General features: G+C 40.8%; 1 protein-coding gene across 1 annotated transcript; it reads left to right on the top strand.

The window, feature by feature from the left end:
* Nucleotides 1–5,801: 5,801 nt before the first annotated feature.
* On the top strand, nucleotides 5,802–7,094 carry LOC120109276. Its single transcript, XM_039123038.1, has 3 exons — nucleotides 5,802–5,989; nucleotides 6,116–6,392; nucleotides 6,486–7,094. The coding sequence occupies exons 1-3, from the start codon at nucleotides 5,802–5,804 to the stop codon at nucleotides 7,092–7,094; spliced, it is 1,074 nt and encodes a 357-aa protein (XP_038978966.1).
* Nucleotides 7,095–21,569: the final 14,475 nt, after the last annotated feature.

Below are 21,569 nucleotides of genomic sequence, written 5' to 3'. Positions count from 1 at the left end.
GTTCGGCAGGATAATTTTGGTAATAGGTCTGTTCCAGGTCATCATCATGTCTACCCTCATCCTAGAGACCTGGTCCCTTCCCTAATATTGATAGAGGTTACCGACATAACGTAGAACCCAGAGAACCTCGTGATCCTGATGAAGATTGAGGATGATAGTGTTATTTTGATGATTAACACAACAATTGAGGAGATATCTAATTAAATACTACAAGTTAATATGATACATCTTACTGAGTTCGTCACTCTCGGTACATTAGAAGAATGAGATCAAGATGTCTTTCAATGATTAACAATGAGATAAAATTTAATAGAAAAGGGATAGTGAATTCTAAATTCTAATTCATCAAAGTTTCAAGTGAAACGTACTCTTAAGGGCACAATAGTAATTTTTATTTCTAAGAGTATGTAGCACTACTATGGCATACATTCAAAATTGCTGAAGGATATTTCATTGATTATATGGATGAATCTAACCTTAAGATGCAGCAAAGTGTGGAATGAGTCGACCCCAAGAAAGGTGAAGTCGACTCCGGCACATCATGGAACCATCAGGCACACCTCTGCAAAAATGGCACGGATGAACAGTAGTGGAGTCGACCCCAAGTATGCTTGAGTCGACCCCATCTTCAAGCCTCAAGAAAACAAGTCTCTGAAATTTACTGAGAGGGCCGACCCCAATCTTCCTTGAGCCGACCCCAGGTGGAGCCGACCCCAGGAATGCTTTGAGTCGACCCCAAATGAACATGAGTCAACCCCAAGGCTATGTCGTTCAAAACTGTCTCTGAAATCTCTGAGAGGGTCGATCCTAATGGAACTTGAGTCGACCCCACTGTAGCTTGAGTCGACCCCAAAAAGAGTTGAGTCGACCCTAGTGAAAAATCGCTGAAATACAAGGTTCTGTGATCCCTGAGAGGGTCGACCCTACTGTAGCAGGAGTCGACCCCAATGAAAGTTGGATCGACCCCACTGAAAGTTGAATCGACCCCAAGTCTGATGAACAGTGGTTTGAGTCAACCCCAGAAAAGTTTGGGTCGACCCCAGCACGGGCAGAAGCATAACGGCTAGTTCTGCAGAAGTACTTTTTGACCTCCCAAAAGCAAGTAACGGCTAGTTTTTGAAATCTAACCAATGGGAGGTGTCCAATGGATTAGAAAAACTATTTAAAATGACACTATTCATCAGAGAAGACATCCTTTTTGTAAAATATCAAAGCTTACTCAAGAAAGACAAGAGCCCTAATCTTCTTCATTCTAGTGCTTCATTCTAAGTGCCTAAAGGAAGTGATTGAGTAGATTCTAAGAGACATTAAGAGCTCCATCAACCCTTGAAGAGTAAAGCAATCTTGGCAAAGAAGAGAGAAGTCTCATCAAAGCGATAACTATATTCTAAACTCTTCTTTGTAGCTCATAATTATTATATTTGCTCATTTAGGAGTTTCAACCTTTTTCTTTTTCTTAATCACCTTGTAAAGGTTTATTGGTGAGCCCGTAAAACCAACGGTGTAGATTTGTTGGTGAACCTATAAAACCAACTGTGAAGGTTTGTTGGTGAGCCCGTAAAACCAATATAGGTTTTGTGATCCTGGAAAACCAAAGTGTAAAGGTCTTTGGATTGTGAGCCCCAAAAACAATCCAACTGTAATCCGTGGGATTATAGTGAATTCCCAAGGGGTCGCTTGGGGAGTGGACGTAGGTGCTTAGGAGAGCACCGAACCACTATACTTCTTGTGTGTTTGCATTGTGTATTGTCTTAACTTAACTCACTCATCAATTGACTCAATTAAGGTATGAAAAATTTAGAGAAACCAATTCACCCCCTCCTCTTGGCTTGTCACCTTGGGCAACAAGTAGTATCAGAGCAAGGTGCTCTCATAGTATTTGCTGATCTCACAATCAAGAGACAAAGATCATGACAACCCAAGTAGGATGTTCTATGAGTGAGGGGCAATCCACAAATAGACCTTCTCTATTTAATGGCACTAATTACACATACTGGAAAGCTAGGATGAGGATATTCATTCAAGCTCTAGACTATAAATTGTGGAATATCATAACTAGAGGACTACACACACCCATAATTAGTATAGAGGGCACAATCATTTCCAAACCAGAAATGAATTGGAATGAAAGTGACAGAAGACTAGCACAACTAAATGCTAAAGCAATTAATGTACTTTACTGTTCACTAGATGTAAGTGAATTCAATAGAATATCCACATGCATTTCTGCGAAAAAAATTTGGGATAAACTGAAAATTATACATGAAGGAACTAATCAAGTCAAGGAGTCAAAAATAAATATATTAGTACATAAGTATGAGTTGTTTAAAATGTAATCCACTGAGTCCATAACTGAAATGTTTACTCAATTCACGAAAATCATAAATGGGCTAAAGAGCTTAGGAAAGTCTTATACTAACTCTGTACTAGTGCAAAAAATTCTCAAATCTCTACCAAGAGTTTGGAAGGCCAAGGTAACAGCAATTCAAGAAGCAAAGGACCTCAATACACTACAATTAGAAGAACTTCTAGGATCACTCATGATCCATGAGTTGACCATGAGGCAAAATTCAGAAGATGAGGTCAAGAAAAGAAAGACCATTGCCTTGAAGTCTACCACTCCAAAACAGGAAACTGAATCAGAAGAATCTGATGATGAGGAGGAATATGATGAAGAAGGAATGTCTATGCTTGCAAGAAAATTCAGAAAATTTATGAAGGAAAGAAGAAATTTTATAAAAGAAAATCCTTCCTCAAAGGTAGCTCAAGCAAGCAAAAGGGTAAGGATAAAGAAAAGGAAAGGAAAACACCAATTTGCTATAAGTGTAACAAGCCCGGGCATTTCAAGATAGATTGTCCGGAATTAAAATGGATGGCAAGAAAACTTAAGAAGAGCAACTTCATGGCTGAATAGAGTGAAAGTGAGGAGTCAAGTTCGGAAGAGGAAGATCAACAAGAGACGGCTCAAATCTGCTACATGGCCAATGACAATGAGGTAGATTCTAAACTTGAATGTAATTTTACAGTAGAAGAGTTACATGATGCATTTTTAGAACTCATGGAAGAACATAAGAAATTAAATCAATAAAAATAAAGTTCTAAAAGATGAAAATCAATCTCTTATCAAAGAAAAGCTAAAACTATCTAATGACTATGAAACATTAAGTAGGAGATTCACCAATGAAACCAAAAGTCAAATAGCTAAAAATGTCAAGTTAAAAGAAGATGCTGAAAAATACAAATCTTTAGTGGACAAGTTTACACTTAGCTCAACTAAATTAAATATGATTCTTGATAGTCAAAAAGCTGTATATGATAAAGCTGGGTTAGGATATAAAACAAATAAAAACAAAAATACTTGAAGAACATATTTGTGAAAGCCAAAAATGAAAATATAACTTGTCATTGCTGCAATAAATTAGGACATAAAGCATATGAATGTAATTATAGAAAGTCTAGCTACAACAAATTGAGTGATAATTATAAGCAAAAATCCAAGAAAATTTGGGTTCCAAAAGGAACATCAAGTACTAACCCTAAAGGATCCAACATAGTTTGGGTACCTAAAGCATATTCTTGATCTTGATTGTAAGGGTGTCTTGCAGCTAATAAGGTGGATAAATGATGGTATCTAGATAGCGGCTGTTCAAGATACATGACAGGTGACGTAGAATAATTTGTCACCTTGGAATCTAAGAAGGGTGGAGTGGTAACCTATGGAGACAATGGAAAAGAACTTATCATTGGAAAGGATAAAATTTATATTACTCCATCCACCTTTATAAAAAATGTTTTATCAGTTAATGGTCTGAAACATAACCTACTTAGCATAAGTCAATTTTGTGATAAAGATTTTAAAGTTACATATGAAGCCTCAATATGCATAATCACAAATTCTAAAGATAATAGCATTGTACTTATAGGACAAAGGCAGAGAAATATTTACATGGTAGATCTTCATGATTTAGGCAAGAAAAATGGATTATGTTTAATTACTAATGAAGAAAGAAAAAATAAAATAAGTTGGCTTTGGCATCGTAGACTAGGACATGCTAGTATGGACTTAATATCAAAACTAGTCAAGAAGGATTTGATAAAAGATGTGCCAAAATTGATCTTTGAAAAGGACAAAATCTGTGGACCATGCTCATTAGGAAAGCAAACAAAATCATCCTTCAAATCAAAGAATATAGTATCAACCACTAGGCCTTTTGAACTCATACATATGGATCTATTTGGACCCACTAGAACCGCAAGTCTATGAGAGAAAAAGTATGGACTAGTTATAGTAGATGATTTTTCAAGATAGACATGGGTTTCATTTCTTGCACATAAGAATGAAGCATTTTCAGCATTCTTGAAATATTATAAAAATATCATAACTAAAAAAAAGCTCACCTTAATAGCAATTCGAAGTGATCATGGAACTGAATTTGAAAATCAACACTTTGAAGAATTTTGTAATGAAAATGGTATCTCACATCAATTTTCAGCACCTAGAACGCCTCAACAAAATGGGGTTGTTGAAAGGAAAAATAGGACCTTGGCAGAAATGGCACGCACAATGTTGTGCGAGTCAAATCTTCCAAAGTACTTTTGGGCTGATGCTATAAGTACTGCTTGCCATATTCTAAATCGGGTTTTAATACGACCTATAACCAAAAAAACTCCTTATGGACTTTAAAAGAATAAGAAACCAACTGCTAAATATCTTAGAGTATTTGGATGTAGATGTTTCATTTTAAACAATAGCAAGGAGGATCTAAGTAAATTTGATGCCAAGTCAGATGAAGGTATCTTCTTAGAATACTCTACATCTAGCAGGGCATACAGAGTGTTCAACAAAAGAACTCTTGTAGTTGAAGATGTAGAGTGATTGATTATAATCCTATTTGATTTTGATGAGCTCAAAGCAATTGAGTATATCTGATGTTATACTAATGAATTCAATCTAGTGTTTCAGCCAAATATTTGTGAATTTATGCTTAAGTGTCTCTAGCTTTGGTTCAATACATTTTGGCTAAGTTTGGAACTCAGTTTGAACTAAAGTCTGAAGCTCGAGTCGACTCCGGAAGATTACGAGTCGACTCCAAGTATTTCAGAAGTTCTGGCACATGCTCGAGTCGACTCCGGCACACTGCGAGTCGACTCCGACTGAGAACAGACAGCATATCAGAGCTCAGATTTCAGATTCCTAGGGATTGTGTTTGAAATAGTCGGATGGAGCTTAAATTTTAGGATCTTTAGGATTCGTCGGAAAGTTGAGAGATGGGTAGGAACCAGATAAGGGGATAATATTCATTTGTTTTGTTAACTATTATGTATTATTCTGTTTGGATAAATTTATAACATTTATATATTTTTACTGAATCAGAATGCCGCCTCGTCGTGTCCGTACCTTGAATCGGATGGTTGGGCGCTCTCGGGGAAGAGCCCCCACTAACCAAGCGGGCGAGGCACCACATAACTCAGGGGCCTAGGGTCAATCAACTCCAGATGCTGCCGCCGGAAATCAAACTCGGGTGCTCGAACTGATCGAGGAGGTCTTCGGGTTAGTACGCCAACAGAGGCAACAACCTCAGCAACCAGTCCAGCAGGATGTTGCTCCTCCTGAGCAAAGAAGGAGTATTGCAGAATTCAAGAGAATGGCACCTTCGGCTTTTAAAAGCACTACTAGTCCTCAAGAGGCCGAAACCTGGATAGATGAAATGGAGAAAGCCTTCAGGGAAATGGAGTGCACCGATGAAGAAAAGGTCAGATTTGCCACCTATATGCTTCAGGACTGAGCTCATCATTGGTGGATGTTTGTGGAGCGCACATTGGCACCCGAGCAGGAGGCACTTACTTGGCAAAGATTCCGCACCGCATTCTACTCCAAGTATTTTCCCTCCAGTCGTCTGAGGGAGCTAGAGAGGGAATTTCTCAATCTGAATCAAGGAACTATGACTGTGGATGAGTATTATGAGGCAGAGTTTGACAGGCTATCTCGGTTTGCTCCCACCCTCGTCATGGATGCAGAGTCCCGGATGAGAAGATTTGAAGAAGGATTGAAGCCTCACTTACGTTGGAGTTTGGCCGCAATACACTCGACGAACTATGATGATCTGGTAGACAGGGCTAAGAATCTGGAAATTGTCTGGAAAGAAACATATGATGCCAAAGATAGGAAACAAAAGAAGAGAAGCAGAGATTATGATGCTCGCAGTGGACAGAATTCTAGCAAGACTGCAAAATCTCATAATCAATCTTGGCAATCAGGGAAGCAAGGATCTTATGGAAAAACTATTCAGCAAGAGAAGCATAAGGGTGATGCATGTGGTGGTATGCATAAGACTGAACACTGTAGACGATTATCCGGTGCTTGTTTCAGATGCGGCCAGCAGGGTCATAAGGTAGTTGAGTGTCCTCAACAGGACTTTCGATCAGTTTAGAGGCCTCAAACTACAAGAACCCAGCAAGTGCAAACTTATCCTGCTCCGGCTCAGTCAGCTCAGCCTTCTCCTAAGCAGCAGAAAGGGGGGAGACCGCACACACAGGGTCGTATTTATGCACTGACTCAGCAGGATGCTCAGGCATCCAACACTGTGGTGTCAGGTACATTGCCAGTTGCTTCTATTTATGCTCATACATTATTTGATTCTAGTGCTACGCATTTTTTTGTGTCATCTACATTTGTGCAAAAACATGACCTGCCTTATGTGCAATTAGAGTATGATCTGCATGTTAGCACTCTTGCCGGGAGCGGAATGATTGGTAACCAGGTCTGCAAGACTTGTCCGATTCAGATTGTAGGTAGAGACTTGCCTGCTGATTTGATAGTTATAGATATCCATGACTTTGACATAATCCTCGGTATGGACTGGTTAGCATCACAATTTGCCACCATTAACTGCCATGAGAAATGGGTAAACTTTCAGATCCCCAGAGATACCGAATTCAGCTTCGTAAGGAGTGGTGCTTATACCTCCCCTCGAGTTGTCTCCGCTATGCAAATTAAGCGGCTGCTTAGAAAGGAGAGTATGGCGGATATTGCCACAGTGGTTGATACCAGACAATCAGATCAAAGATTGGAAGATATTCGAGTAGTGAATTAATACCCTGATGTCTTTCCGGAAGACCTTCCTGGCTTGCCACCAGATAGAGAAATTGAATTTGCAATTGATTTGATTCCTGGTACTACACCAATCTCTAAGACCCGCTATAGAATGGCTCTAGCTAAAATGAAAGAATTAAAGGAGCAGTTGTAGGATCTTCTTGATAAGGGTTTCATCAGACCTAGTGTTTCACTTTGGGGAGCTCCAGTCTTATTTGTAAAGAAGAAGGATGGTAGTATGAGATTATGTATTGATTATCGAGAGATAAATAAAGCAACAATAAAGAACAAGTATCCTCTACCAAGAATTGATGACTTATTTGATCAGTTAAAGGGTGCTCAGATATTCTCTAAAATTGATCTTCGTTCTGGGTACCATCAATTAAAGATAAGGGCTGAAGATGTGCCTAAAACTGTTTTTCGTACTCGTTATGGGCACTATGAATTTTTGGTCATGCCTTTTGGACTGACAAATGCCCCTGCAGCTTTTATGGATCTGATGAACAGGGTGTTCAGACCCTTTCTGGATAAATTTGTAGTAGTCTTTATTGATGATATCTTGATCTATTCTGGGAGCCAGGCCGAGCACGAGCAACATTTGAGGTTAGTACTGGAAACCCTAAGACAAGAGCAGTTGTATGGTAAGTTGAAGAAAAGTGAATTCTGGCTAGACAGTGTGATGTTCCTAGGGCATGTAATATCTAAAGAGGGTATCTATGTGGATCCAAAGAAGATCGAGGCAGTGGTCAACTGGAGCAGACCCCAACAGTGTTACTGAGATTCGCAGCTTCTTGGGCCTAGCAGGATATTATAAACGATTTGTTGAGGATTTTTCCTCTATTGCTGCATCTTTGACTCGACTAACTCGTAAAGGAGTTAAGTTTGAGTGGTCAGATAAATGTGAACAGAGCTTCCATGAGCTTAAGCAACGTTTGGTGTCCGCTCCCATCCTTACCCTCCCCTCCAGTGGCAAAGGTTATACCATCTACAGTGATGCCTCAAAGAAAGGATTGGGTTGTGTGCTGATGCAGAATGATAAGGTTATTGCATATGCTTCCCGACAATTAAAGTCATATGAGGAGAACTACCCCGTTCATGATCTGGAACTTGCTGTTGTTGTGTTTGCATTAAAAATTTGGAGACATTATTTATATGGTGAATCTTGTAAGGTGTACACTGATCACAAAAGTTTGAAATACCTTTTTACCTAGAAGGAACTAAACATGAGACAGAGAAGATGGTTAGAGTTACTGAAGGATTATGATTTGTCTATTCATTACCATTCGGAAAAAGCTAATGTGGTAGCAGATGCACTGAGTAGAAAATCCACTGGTAGTATTGCTGCCTTACTCACCTCTCAGAGAAAAATTCTAGAAGATCTGAGGAGAGCAGAAATTGAGGTATGTTGGCATGACCCTGATGCACAATTGGCAAACTTACGTGTCCAACCTACCTTGATAGAGAGGATCGGGATTGCTCAAGCAGATGACCCTCAGTTGCAAAAGCTTAGAAGTGATATTGAATCAGGTTCTCAATCAGAATTCAGACATCATGAGGATAGATCATTGAGATACAGGAACAGAATGTGTATTCCAAATGACTCCGATTTAAAGAATGAAATTATGAAGGAAGCTCATAATACTGGATATACAGTGCATCCTGGGGGTACTAAGATGTATAAGGATTTGAAAGGTACATTTTGGTGGAATAATATGAAGAGAGAAATTGCACAATTTGTGGCTCGGTGTTTGACATGTCAGCAAGTTAAAGCAGAGCATCAAAGACCGGCAGGGTTGTTGCAGCCCCTACCACTTCCTGAATGGAAGTGGGAACACATCACTATGGACTTCGTCTCCAGGTTGCCTCGCACTCCTAAAGGTTATGATGCTATATGGGTGATTGTGGACAGATTGACAAAGTCGGCACACTTTTTGGCATTCAAAGTAGGAATGACCTTGGAAAAGTTTGCAGAGCTCTACATTGAACAAATAGTGAGGTTGCATGGAGTACCTGTATCCGTTGTTTCCGATAGGGACTCGCGGTTTGTATCTCACTTTTGGGGTAGTTTGCATAAAGCCTTGGGGACCACTCTGAGCTTCAGCATAGCTTTCCACCCTCAGACTGATGGCCAATCAGAAAGAACCATTCAGACCTTGGAAGATATGCTAAGAGCTTGTGTAATGGATATGAAAGGTTCTTGGGACCGTCACTTGCCTTTGGTTGAGTTTGCATATAATAACAGTTACCAGGCAAGTATTCAAATGGCACCTTATGAGGCTCTATATAGAAGAAAGTGTAGATCACCTATCTGTTGGGATGATATTGGTGAAAGAAAAATTATGGGCCCCGAGATTATGCAACAAACAGTAGAGAAGATCCAGCTGATCAAGGAACGCCTCAGGATAGCTCAGAGCAAACAGAAGAGTCATGCAGATAATAGAAGAAGGGAATTGGAATTTCAGGTCGGAGATCATGTATTTCTGAAAGTGTCTCCTATTAAAGGGGTGATGCGATTTGGAATACGCGGAAAACTCAGTCCACGCTATGTGGGCCCCTTTGAGATTCTGGAAAGAGTAGGAGCTGTGGCTTACAAATTGGCACTTCCACCTTCACTGTCTGGAGTTCACAATGTTTTTCATGTTTCCATGCTAAGAAAGTATATTCCAGATATGAGCCATGTGGTAGAAGTGTCTTCCTTGCAGCTTAGAGAAGATTTGACATATCCCGAGCAGCCTGTACGTGTGGTTGATAGAAAAGAGCAAGTGTTGAGGAGGCGCACGATTCCTTATGTTAAGATTCAGTGGAGCAATCACTCAGAACGTGAGGCTACGTGGGAGCTGGAGGACGAGATGAAGGAAAAATATCCTGACCTTTTTGCAAGCTAAGGTATGTTAAATTTCGAGGACGAAATTTTTTTTTTAAGGGGGGAGAATGTGAGATACAGGGCTGAAGTCGGCAGCCCTCGCCGACTTCAGTCCCGATTCGATTCGAGAGGAACCGGAATAGAGGATCGCGATTGCGATCCTCTCCGGCTCCTCCGGGGGACAAACGGGGCAAGGGCGCCGCGGGTATCCCGCGGCACCCCTCCCAGTCCATCCGCGGCCAATTCACGGCCGCGGATCTCGCTTGATCGCCGCAAAAATCGCGGCGGAGGGCCGTTGCAATGGGGCGTTAAAACCCCATCTTTCCTTCCCCTAGGGCCACCGCCGAGCCCCCTCTTCTTCCTCTCCCCACTCTCCTCTTTCTCCTTCCTCTACCCTTGCCTCCCAAGTAGCTGGCGTGCCGCTGGATCCACCACCATCACCACCCGTGCCTCCCCCTATTTCGAGATCTCCTTCCTTCTCGGAAAGCACCGCCGCCACTGCCGCTTGACCACCGAATCGAGCACCGGCGGCCGAGATCTTCCTCCCACTGCATCTGCCACTGCCGGTAAGCCCCCTTTTGCCTTGATTCCATGCCAAATAGCTGCTTTGCTCCCTCTGTTTTGGCCCCATGAACCGAGACCATTCTCGGTTGACTCTCGACCCCGGCCACCGCAACGGCCGTCGGCCGCCACTGCGGCCGGCTGGCCGTCGATCGAGAGGTGCCCTCCGGCCACCTAGGCCGGCCACCCAGCCAGCCCTTTCCCCTCTCCCCTCTTCCTTCTCTTGCTATCCAACTCCCCTGTCCATGGGGAGTTTGGGGAAGATGAAGGCCCATCGTGGGCCGAACTGGGCCAACTTGGGCCTGGTTCACTAGAGGCCCAACTTGGGCCCAGCTCAATAGTGCTGGGCCCAGATGGGCCATAATCTTTTGTGGGCCCAGTTCAACCTAGTTTGGGCCCTATTTGGGTCGTACCCTTTTGTGGGCCCAGTCCAAATCCGAAACCCAGTCCAAACCCGAAACCGTTTCGAACCCGAACCCAAACCCAAAACCCAATAGTATTATTTTTGATTTTTGCTTAGCTCTGAAATTAACAAAAAAATTAATTAAATGTTAACAGGTGAACCTGATCTGCCTACCTGAAGTAGGAATTAAGCGAGAAGATGTAAGTAACTTAATACTTCAAGTGAAATTTTCAAATTATTTGATAAATAGGTTAAATTCTGATAAATATTTTGTATTTGATAAATAGATTAAATTCTGATAAATATTTTGTATTCTGTAAAATGGGTCAGGCATATTAAATGTTATTTGAAAATTATGCTATATGCTCTGAAATCCGCAAAATATGTTTGGATAATTTATGAAATGTATTTTTCTATTTATATGCATTCTCAGCATGGCTATGATCTGTTCTGTTCTGTTCTGGCCCCGCCAATGGGGATTATACGTTGGACCTGTCGACTTGTAATCTGTGAGGAATCGGTTTTTACACCGCGCCACCGGTGATTAGAATAGTGGTTTCTGGACACCGTTGCCACCGGTGAGTAATAATAGTGGTTTCTGGCACTTTGTGCAACCCATGCCACTGGGTTAGTGTAGCTCATTATTCTGTTTTCTCCATTTTTCAGATACAGAGGCTTGATCGCACGGAATTGGGGAGTGCGTTAGAGTTTCCGATGATTCTTCAGTTATTGGCATTTTAGTTAGTTTAGTTTGGACATTTGAATCATGTTGGCATGTGTTATTCTGAAATTTTGTAAGACTGCTTTTGAATGACTTTAAGTATTTTGTCAATTTTAAGAATCTGCTATTAATCCTCAAATAAGTCTTGAACATCTGTATTTGCTTTGATGTAATCCGATGCCTTGCACGCCTGCGCGGCTCGCCGTGCGGGCATGCGGCCTCTGCCGTGCCTCGGGCTCGGGGCGTGACACAGCAGGATGGAAAGATGAATCTCAGACCCTGTCACCGAGTCGACTCCTGAAGAATTCGAGTCGACTCCGATGCTTGCCGAGTCGACTCCCGATGTTTCCGAGTCGACTCTAAAGGGTAACAGAAGAAAGACAGAACAATATATTTCAGACCCTGCAACCGAGTCAACTTCAGAAGGTTACGAGTCGACTCCGAAGTTTGGCGAGTCGACTCCTAGTTAAGTACGAGTCGACTCTTAGAGGAAAGCAAGACTAGAAGGCAGAGAAGCAACTTCGGACTCTAAGAGCCGAGTCGACTCCAACAAGGTGCGAGTCGACTCCGAGGCAGTTCAAGCTAAAATACAGAGGATCAGTTTTCGGACTCTGAGAGCCGAGTCGACTCCAATAGAGTACGAGTCGACTCCAAGGCAGTTCAACTCAAAACACAGAGAAACAGTTTTCGGACTATGAGAGCCGAGTCGACTCCAAGATGATCCGAGTCGACTCGAGAAAGAAATGCAGAAAAACAGATCTCTGGAATCCTGAGAACGAGTCGTCTCCAGAGGGCCGAGTCATCTCCGAACATTGGCGAGTCGACTCCAGGGTTGGCCGAGTTGACTCCAGAACGGGACATCACTTTAATTCAAATCCTGACCAGTGGGCGAGTCGTCTCCAGTAAAGTATGAGTCGACTCGAGCAACAGCCGAGTCGACTCCAGATCGAGCGAGTCGACTCCGATCCCAACGGATACACTGTCAGGAGTTGCAGATTGTGCAGAACGGCCATAAAGTGGTGTCTAACGGCTAGTTTTCAAAGTGGAATGCTTAAATAGCTAGAGTGAACAGTAGTAGACACTAAGGGGAGCTATTCCATTAAAACAAAAAGGGATTTCCACCTACCAAAGGCTCTCAAGAGTAAATACAAGAGAAAGAAGGAAATAGCGCATTGAACTTCATCCAACAAAAAATTCTTTCGCATTCAAGTCTCTCCTTTGACATCAGATCTTCAGTGCATTCAAAGAGGAGACTCAGAGTTCGAGAAGCCCCTACTTTCTCTTCCAAAATCTGTTTGAGGGCTTCTAACTCTACATTATTTATATTGTTCATATTTGCTTTTTAAGAAGCTTTTTCTGTACTCTTTACAAACTATTTTCTTGTTACTTGATTCAATCAGGGGATTGAATCAAGGTTGAGGTTTGTTGGTGAGCCGAAGTTAAAATCAACAGTGTAAGGGTTCGATTGTGATCCCGAGAAAACAATCGGGTGGTTCTAGTCGGTGAGCCTGTGAAAACCGACCGAGTTCATTGTGATCTCGTAAAAACAACAAGTTGGGTTGTGAACTTGTAAAACAACCGGCTGTAATCCTAGAGATTATAGTGAACTCCCAAGTGAAGCTTGGGGAGTGGACGTAGGAGCAAGGGTTAGCTCCGAACTACTATAAAACCTCTTGTGTTTGTAATTGGTTCATTGTCTCTTCCATCTTCTCCACTCACTACAACTAGTACTCTAATTAATCTGCTTGCAATAATTTTAATTAGTTACTCATGAAGTTTTAATTTGCAATTATTACTTAAAACCCAATTCACCCCCCCTCTTGGATTGTCTTCTTGGGCAACAAGTGGTATCAGAGCAGGAGCTCTTCTATCAAAAGAGTAAAAGATCAAAATGACAACCCCTTTTGGATCTTCACTTATTGAGGGGCAATCCACCCATAGGCCTCCATTCTTCAATGGAACTGACTACGCCTATTGGAAGGCTAGGATAAAAATATTTATCCAAGCCCAAGACTATAAAATTTGGAGTATCATAGTTAATGGACCATACATTTCTTCTATTTTTGTAGATAACATTACTATTTCCAAGCTTGAAAAAGATTGGAATGACAATGATAGAAGGAAGGCACAACTAAATGCCAAAGCAATGAATGTGCTTTATTATGCCTTAGACCGTAATGAATTCAATAGTCTCTACTTGCAGTTCTGCAAAAGAGATATGGGACAGACTTGAAGTGACCCGCGAGGGCACGAATCAAGTCAAGGAATCTAAAATAAACATGCTAGTTCATAAGTATAAACTATTTAAAATGGATTCTAATGAAACTATCACTTGCATGTTCACTAGATTTACTGATATTGTCAATGGTCTAAAAAGCCTTGGCAAAAGTTATGCTAACAGTGACCTTGTCAGGAAAATTCTTCGATCTTTGCCCAGGTCATGGGAAGCCAAGCTAACGGCAATCCAAGAAGCCAAGGACTTGAACAAGCTGCCACTCGAGGAGCTTCTTGGATCCCTGATGACACATGAGCTCACAATGAAACAACACAGCGAAGAAGAATCCTCTCATAAGAAAAAGGTAATAGCCCTCAAATCTACTTCTTCTAACAAAGGTCCATCTTGCAGTAGCAGCAGCGAAGAAGAAGACAATGAGGGAGATGATGATGAGGCTCTTCTCGTGCGAAAGTTCAGAAAGTTCATCAACCGGAAGAAGTCCTTTCATCAGAGGAGAGGTCCCTCAAATTTCTACAACAAGGACAAAGGTAAGGAAAGGAAAAGTGAGAGAATCGGTTGCTATGAGTGCAAGAAACCGGGACATTTCAGAATCGACTGTCCATTACTGAAGAAGAGCATCAAGCACAAGAAGAAGAAAGCTCTTGTCACTACCCTGACAGACTCCGATTCATCATCATCATCATTGGATGAGGAACAAGAGGAAAAGGCCAACTTCTGTTTTATGGGAAATAAAAATGAGGTAACATCTGAAACGCATTTAGATTTTACCTTTGATGAATTGTATGATGCGTTTAATGAACTAATGGATGAATATAAGACAATAAATCTTAAGAATAAAGAACTAAAACTAACTAATCAATCTCACTTCCATAAGTATGATAAATTAATTAAGGACAAGGATTTTATCATTAAAGAAAATTTAGAATTTAAAACAAGCAACCAAATGTTAATTAAAAAAACTAATACCTTAATTAAAGATAACGAAAAACTAACCAAGAAAATTTCAGAACTTAAAAATGGTAAACAAACTTTAAAAGATAATCTCACAAAAGAGTTAAACATACTAAAAACAGAAAAACAAAAGCTAACACAAGAGCTTGAAAACTACAAACCTACTGTTGAAAAGTTTACATATAGTTCTGAAAAATTAGAAATGATACTTAACAATCAACGAGCTGTGTTTAATAGAGCTGGTTTAGGGTATAAACCTAATAATAAGCAAAAGCTCCTTAAAAATTTCTTTGTGAAAGCAGGAGAAAGTAAAACTAAGAATATAACCTGTTTTTGCTGTGGAAAAGTAGGACATAAAGCTAATGTGTGTGACCATAGGAAAGTAGAAGCTAAAAAAAAAATTAAAAAGATTTGGGTTCCAAAAGGAACCAACATTACTAACCTTGAAGGATCCAAGAAAACTTGGGTACCTAAAATTGTATGATTTCCTTGTGTAGGAGTGTCTTGCAGCCAAAGTCGACAAAAATTATTGGTATTTGGATAGTGGCTGCTCAAGATACATGACGGGTGACAAGGAGCAATTCTTCACCTTAGAGCCTAAGAAGGGAGGTGCTGTGACATTTGGAGACAATAACCAAGGTCACATCGTTGGTATAGGTAAAGTACAAATCACCTCTTCAACCTTCGTTGATAATGTACGATTTGTAAATGGTCTTAAGCATAACCTACTTAGCGTTAGTCAATTATGTGATAGAGGTTTTGATGTTTTGTTTAAACCATCTTTATGCATCATAACCAACTCAATTGACAATGGCTTAGTATTTAAAGGAATTAGACGTGGTAACGTCTATGTAGTAGTCTTGAAGACCTTGCTAAAAACAGTCCTTGCTTAGTAGCTAGTGATACTAAGGTTGATGATGCAAGTTGGTTATGGCACCGTAAATTAGGTCATGCAAGTATGGATACAATATCTAAATTAGTTAAAAGAGATTCTGTAATAGGTTTGCCAAAACTAAAATTTGAAAAAAATAAAATTTGTGAAGCATGTCAATATGGCAAACAATCTAGGAGCTCTTTTAAATCCATAAATTATGTCTCTACCTCTAGAACTCTTGAACTACTACACATGGATCTATTTGGACTAACTAGAACCACAAGTCTTGGTGGAAACAAATATGGTCTTGTTATTGTAGATGATTTTTTTAGATATACATGGGTCATGTTTTTAGCTCATAAAGATGAAGCATTTTCTGTATTTAAGAAATTTCATAAAAAAATAACTAATGCAAGAAATGCTTCAGTCATAGCTATTAGAAGTGATCATGGAACGGAATTTGAAAATCATCTATTTGATGAATTCTATAGTAAAAAGAGAATAACTCATAATTTCTCTGCACCTAGGACACCACAACAAAATGGAGTTGTGGAAAGAAAGAATAGAACCCTAGAGAAAATGGCTAGAATCATGTTGTGTGAAAGTAACCTCCCTAAGTATTTTTGGGGAGAAGCCATTAACACATCATATCATATATTAAATAGAGTTTTATTGAGATTAATTATAAAGAAAACACCTTATGAACTTTGGAGAGATAGAAAGCCCAAAGTAAACTATTTTCATATTTTTGGGTGTAGGTGTTTCATTCATAATAATGGCAAAGATAACTTAGGTAAATTTGATTCTAAATCTGATGAAGGTATCTTTTTGGGCTATTCTACATTAAGTAAAACTTATAGAGTCTTCAACAAAAGAACCCTTGTTATTGAAGAATCTATACATATTGTTTTTGATGATACTAATGATGTCTCTTCTAGCAAGAGAGTAGCTCTTGATGATGATGCAGGAATACTTGAGAAAAAGATAGATGATATGACATTGCAAGAGGATGAACCAAAGCAAAGTGGAGAAACCTCAACAAGCCAAGAGGTAATTGATGATCATGGGCTTACAAAGGCTTGGAGGTATGCCTACGGTCACCCTAAAGAATTAATATTAGATGATCCATCACAACCTATTAGAACTAGAGCTTCTCTTAGGAACTTAAATAATCACCTAGCTTTTGTTTCACAATTAGAACCTAAAAACATTGGAGAAGCTGAAAATGATGTAAATTGGATAAATGCTATGCAAGAGGAACTAAACCAATTTACTAGAAACAAGGTATGAAATTTAGTAGAAAGACCCGTTGAATACTCAATAATAGGAACTAAATGGATATATAAAAACAAACTTGATCAAAATGAAGTTGTGGTTAGAAACAAGGCTAGACTAGTAGCAAAGGGCTATAATCAAGAAGAAGGTATAGATTTTGATGAAACCTTTGCTCCGGTGGCTAGACTTGAAGCAATTAGATTATTACTAGCATTTGCATGCTCTAAAGACTTCAAACTATTTCAAATGGATGTAAAAAGTGCCTTTTTGAATGGGTATATTAATGAGGAGGTTTATGTAGAACAACCTCCTGATTTTGAAAATCATCAATACCCCAATCATGTATATAAACTAAACAAAGCACTTTATGGCCTAAAACAAGCCCCTAGAGCATGGTATGAAAGACTTAGCAAATTTCTATTAGACCATGAATTCTCTAGAAGAAATGTTGATACAACACTGTTTTAAAGAAGAAAAACAAAGAAATGTTAGTAGTGCAGATTTATGTAGATGATATTATTTTCGGTGCTACTAACAATCACCTCTGCAAAGAATTTGCTGACTTAATGCAGAGTGAATTTGAAATAAGCATGATGGGAGAGCTGAACTATTTCCTCGGGCTCCAAATCAAACAATCTAAAGAGGAGATCTTCATCAATCAAGCTAAATACATCAAGGAGATGCTTAAGAAGTTTGATATGGATGGAAACAAGCCAATCAGCACACCCATGAGCTCGTCATGCAAACTAGATAAGGATGAATCAGGTAAATCAATAGATCAAAAGCTGTATAGAGGTATGATAGGCTCTTTACTATATCTTACAGCAAGTAGACCTGATATCATGTTTAGTGTATGCATGTGTGCTAGATATCAATCTAATCCTAAGAAATCACATTTAATTGCAGTAAAGAGAATTTTTAAATACCTAATAGGAACAAAAAATATAGGTTTATGGTACTCTAAAGAATCTAGCATAAACGTAATAGGGTATACAGATTCAGACTTTGCTGGTTGTAAACTTGATAGAAAAAGCACCAGCGGGTCATGTCAATTCTTAGGAAAAAATTTAATCTCTTGGTTTGGCAAGAAACAAAACTCGGTTGCACTATCTACGGCGGAAGCCGAATATGTTGCTGCCGGGAGTTGTTGTGCTCAAATCTTGTGGATTAAACAACAACTTGAAGATTATGGCATTAAACAAGATAAAATTCCCATAAACTGTGATAATACAAGTGCCATTAATCTAACTAAAAATCCAATTCAGCATTCAAGAACTAAACACATTGAGATAAGACATCACTTCATAAGAGATCATATACTGAATGGTGATGTGACACTTCAATTTGTTTGTACTGATGATCAACTTTCTGATATCTTCACAAAACCTTTGAGTGAAGATCGATTTTGCATACTAAGAAGAGGGTTAGGAGTGATTGATCTATTCTAGTGATACTCTCTTCTAGTTCATTGATTTTGAGAATTAGTTTATGTTGGACATAGGATTTCTTATCTATGATCATCAAATCAGTTCTTAAATCCTAGATAAGTCAATAACTCTCTCTTTTGGCACGAAAATAACAAGATTCTTGATTGTGTGCCAGAGTTCGAGTCGACTCGGATACATTTTAGAGTCGGCTCATGGGGGAGTCGACTCGCGCATATTTGAGAGTCGACTCGAGGTCGAGTCGACTCGCGACTTACTGGAGTCGACTCAAGGTCGGGAATCCGACTTTTAACCCTAAGCGGAATGTTTTTCTCTTCACTTCTATTTTCAGCCGCCACTGTTCAAAAACCCTAGAGCCGTCTCCGACCTCGTCTCCGGCCCACTTTAGGTCATCTCCGTCGAGGTTTCTCCCTATTCTCCGTGTCCTTCCCCATTTTTAGGTCAAAAATGCCTAGGAAGGTCATTGTCCCGAGCCGAAAGAGACCCTCCTCCGCGAGTGGGGCCGAGCGACGGTCCAAGGCTCGGAACGAACCGACGAGGCCACCACCTCCGGTTCCTTCCCCGCCTAGGCCGGTTCCCTCGCGCTCATGCGCCGGAAAGGTTGTCTCAACCGGGAGGCAAGTCAACTTTGACTTCCTCTCCTGGGAAGGGTTCAACCTAGGGCATCACCTTAGGGCCCAGGGTTTAGAGTTTTTCTGCACACTTGACCTCCCTACCTATCCAGGGTTAGTTAGAAAATTCTATGGTATTGTCGCACGGATTAGCGGGGGTATCCAGGAAACTGTTTTGGGTGTCCCTATTTTCATCTCGGAGGACTTCATTGCTCGAGTCCTCCATCTCTCGAGTGAAGGGATTGTTCCCACACACCCCTCCGATAGGATAGAGGCCCTTACGGCCATCTTAGGGAGTCCACCTCTGTCCCCCATAGAGGAGGTGTTCGCAAATCAGCTTTCGGCTGAAATGCGGCTTCTCCTAAGTGTCATCTCTAGGACTCTCTTCCCCAAAATGGGTAGGTTTGCCTTTATCTCAGAGAGAGACCTAGCACTGATATACCATCTCTTCCAAGACACTCCCATCAACTTCCCCAAGCTCATCTACAAGTACATGTGTGAACCCCTAGATAAACCTAGGCTCAGCTGTGGAGTGATTGATTATAACCCTATTTGATTTTGATGAGCTCAAAGCATTTGAGTATATCTTATGTTATACTAATGAATTCAATCTAGTGTTTCAGTCAAATACGTGTAAACTTATGGTTAAGTGTCTCAAGCTTTGGTTCAATACATTTTGAATAAGTGAGGAATTCAATTTGAACCAAAGTCTGAGTCTCGAGTCGACTTCGGGAGATTACGAGTCGACTCCAAGCGTATCAGAAGCACTGGCACAAGCTCGAGTCGACTCCTGTACATTACGAGTCGACTCCGATTGAGAACAGATAGCCGGACAGAAAGATTCATCTCAGAACCTGTCAACGAGTCGACTCCTGAAGAATTCGAGTCGACTCCAATGCTTGCCGAGTCGACTCCAGGGTAGTACGAGTCGACTCCAGGGAGTAACAGACAGAAACACAGAGAAGCTATTTTGGACTCTGAGAGCCAAGTCGACTCCCGAAGAACTCGAGTCGACTCCGATGGTTGGCAGGTCGACTCCTAAGGAAGCAAGAGTCGACTCTCAGAGAAATGCAAGGCTAAAAGTCAGAGAGCCAACTTCGATGTCTGAGAGCCGAGTCGACTCCCGCAAAGTCCGAGTCGACTCCCGCAAAGTCCGAGTCGACTCCAAGGCAGCGCAACTCCAAAGACAGAAGACTATATTTTTCATCTCTGAGAGCCGAGTCGACTCCCGCAAAGTCCGAGTCGACTCCAAGGCAGCGCAACCCCAAAAACAGAAGACTGTATTTTCGTCTCTGAGAGCCGAGTCGACTCCGAGACAGTTCGAGTCGACTCCGAGACAGCACAGGTCAACAGACAGAAGATCGGGATTTCGGGCTCTGAGTGCCGAGTCGACTCCCAGAATATCCGAGTCGACTCGAGTGAGCAAACTTGAAAGAAAGATCTTTGGATTCCTTAGAACGAGTCATCTCCAAAAGTGCCGGATCAGCTCCAGACATTGGGGAGTCGACTCCGAGTTCAGTCGAGTCGACTCCAAGTCAAGACAGCACTTTAATTCAAATCCAGAACAGTTACCGAGCCGTCTCCAGAAAAACATGAGTCGACTCCTGCAACAGGCGAGTCGACTCCAGATCGCGCGAGTCGACTCCGATCCCAACGGAAATATTGTCAGGAGTTGCAGAATGTGCAGAACGGCTAGAAAGATGTGTCTAACGGCTATTTCTCTTGGGGAATGGCTTAAATAGCCTAAGTGAACAGTAATAGAGTAAGAAAGAGAGACACCATTCAAAGCAAAAGAGATTTCCACCAACCAAAAGCTCTCTAGAGTGATTACACGAAAAAGAAGGAAGAAGTGCATTGAAGTCGACTCACCAACTCTCTTCCTCACATTCAAGGCTCTCCTCCAGACAGCAAGTCTACTTCAAATTCAAGAGGAGTCAAAGAGTTTGAAAAGCCCCTTCCTCCATCTCCAAAATCAGTTTGAGGGCTTCTTACTCTTCCTTGCTTAAATTGTTTTAAATACGCTTTTGAGAAGCTTTCTTTTTCTGTTTGTTTTCCAACCATTTGTTTCTTACCTGATTGAATCAAGGGTGTTAAGGTTCGTTGGTGAGCCTAGGTTAAAACCAACGGTGTAAGGGTTTGATTGTGATCCCGAAAAAAACAATCGGGTGGTTCTAGTCGGTGAGCCTGTGAAAGCCGACCGAGCTCGTTGTGATCTCGTAAAACAACAAGTTGGGTTGTGAGCTTGTAAAACAACCGGCTGTAATCCGAGGGATTATAGTGAATTCCCAAGTGAGGCTTGGGGAGTGGACGTAGGAGCAAGGGTTAGCTCCGAACCACTATAAAATTACTTGTGTTTGTGATTGCTTCTTGTTCTCTTACTTTTCCTTCATCCACTGCATATAGCAACTAATTAATCCACTCGCAAAAGTTTTAATTAGTTACTCACAAAGCTTTTAATTGCAATAATTATTTTAAAACCCAATTCACCCCCCCTCTTGGGTTGTCTATCTGGGCAACAAGTGGTATCAGAGCCGGA

This window comes from Phoenix dactylifera, unplaced genomic scaffold (assembly GCF_009389715.1).
Source record: "Phoenix dactylifera cultivar Barhee BC4 unplaced genomic scaffold, palm_55x_up_171113_PBpolish2nd_filt_p 001978F, whole genome shotgun sequence".
Classification (NCBI taxonomy): Eukaryota; Viridiplantae; Streptophyta; class Magnoliopsida; order Arecales; family Arecaceae; genus Phoenix; species Phoenix dactylifera.
This window is presented reverse-complemented; position numbering and strand designations above follow the sequence as displayed.

Coding starts and splice junctions, on each gene's coding strand:
- LOC120109276 (XM_039123038.1), top strand. CDS start 5,802: ATGTTTGTGGAGCGCACATTGGCACCCGAGCAGGAGGCACTTACTTGG. Junction 5,990..6,115: donor GAGTTTGACAGGCTATCTCG/GTTTGCTCCCAC, acceptor TCTGGTAGACAG/GGCTAAGAATCTGGAAATTG. Junction 6,393..6,485: donor GCGGCCAGCAGGGTCATAAG/GTAGTTGAGTGT, acceptor GCTCCGGCTCAG/TCAGCTCAGCCTTCTCCTAA.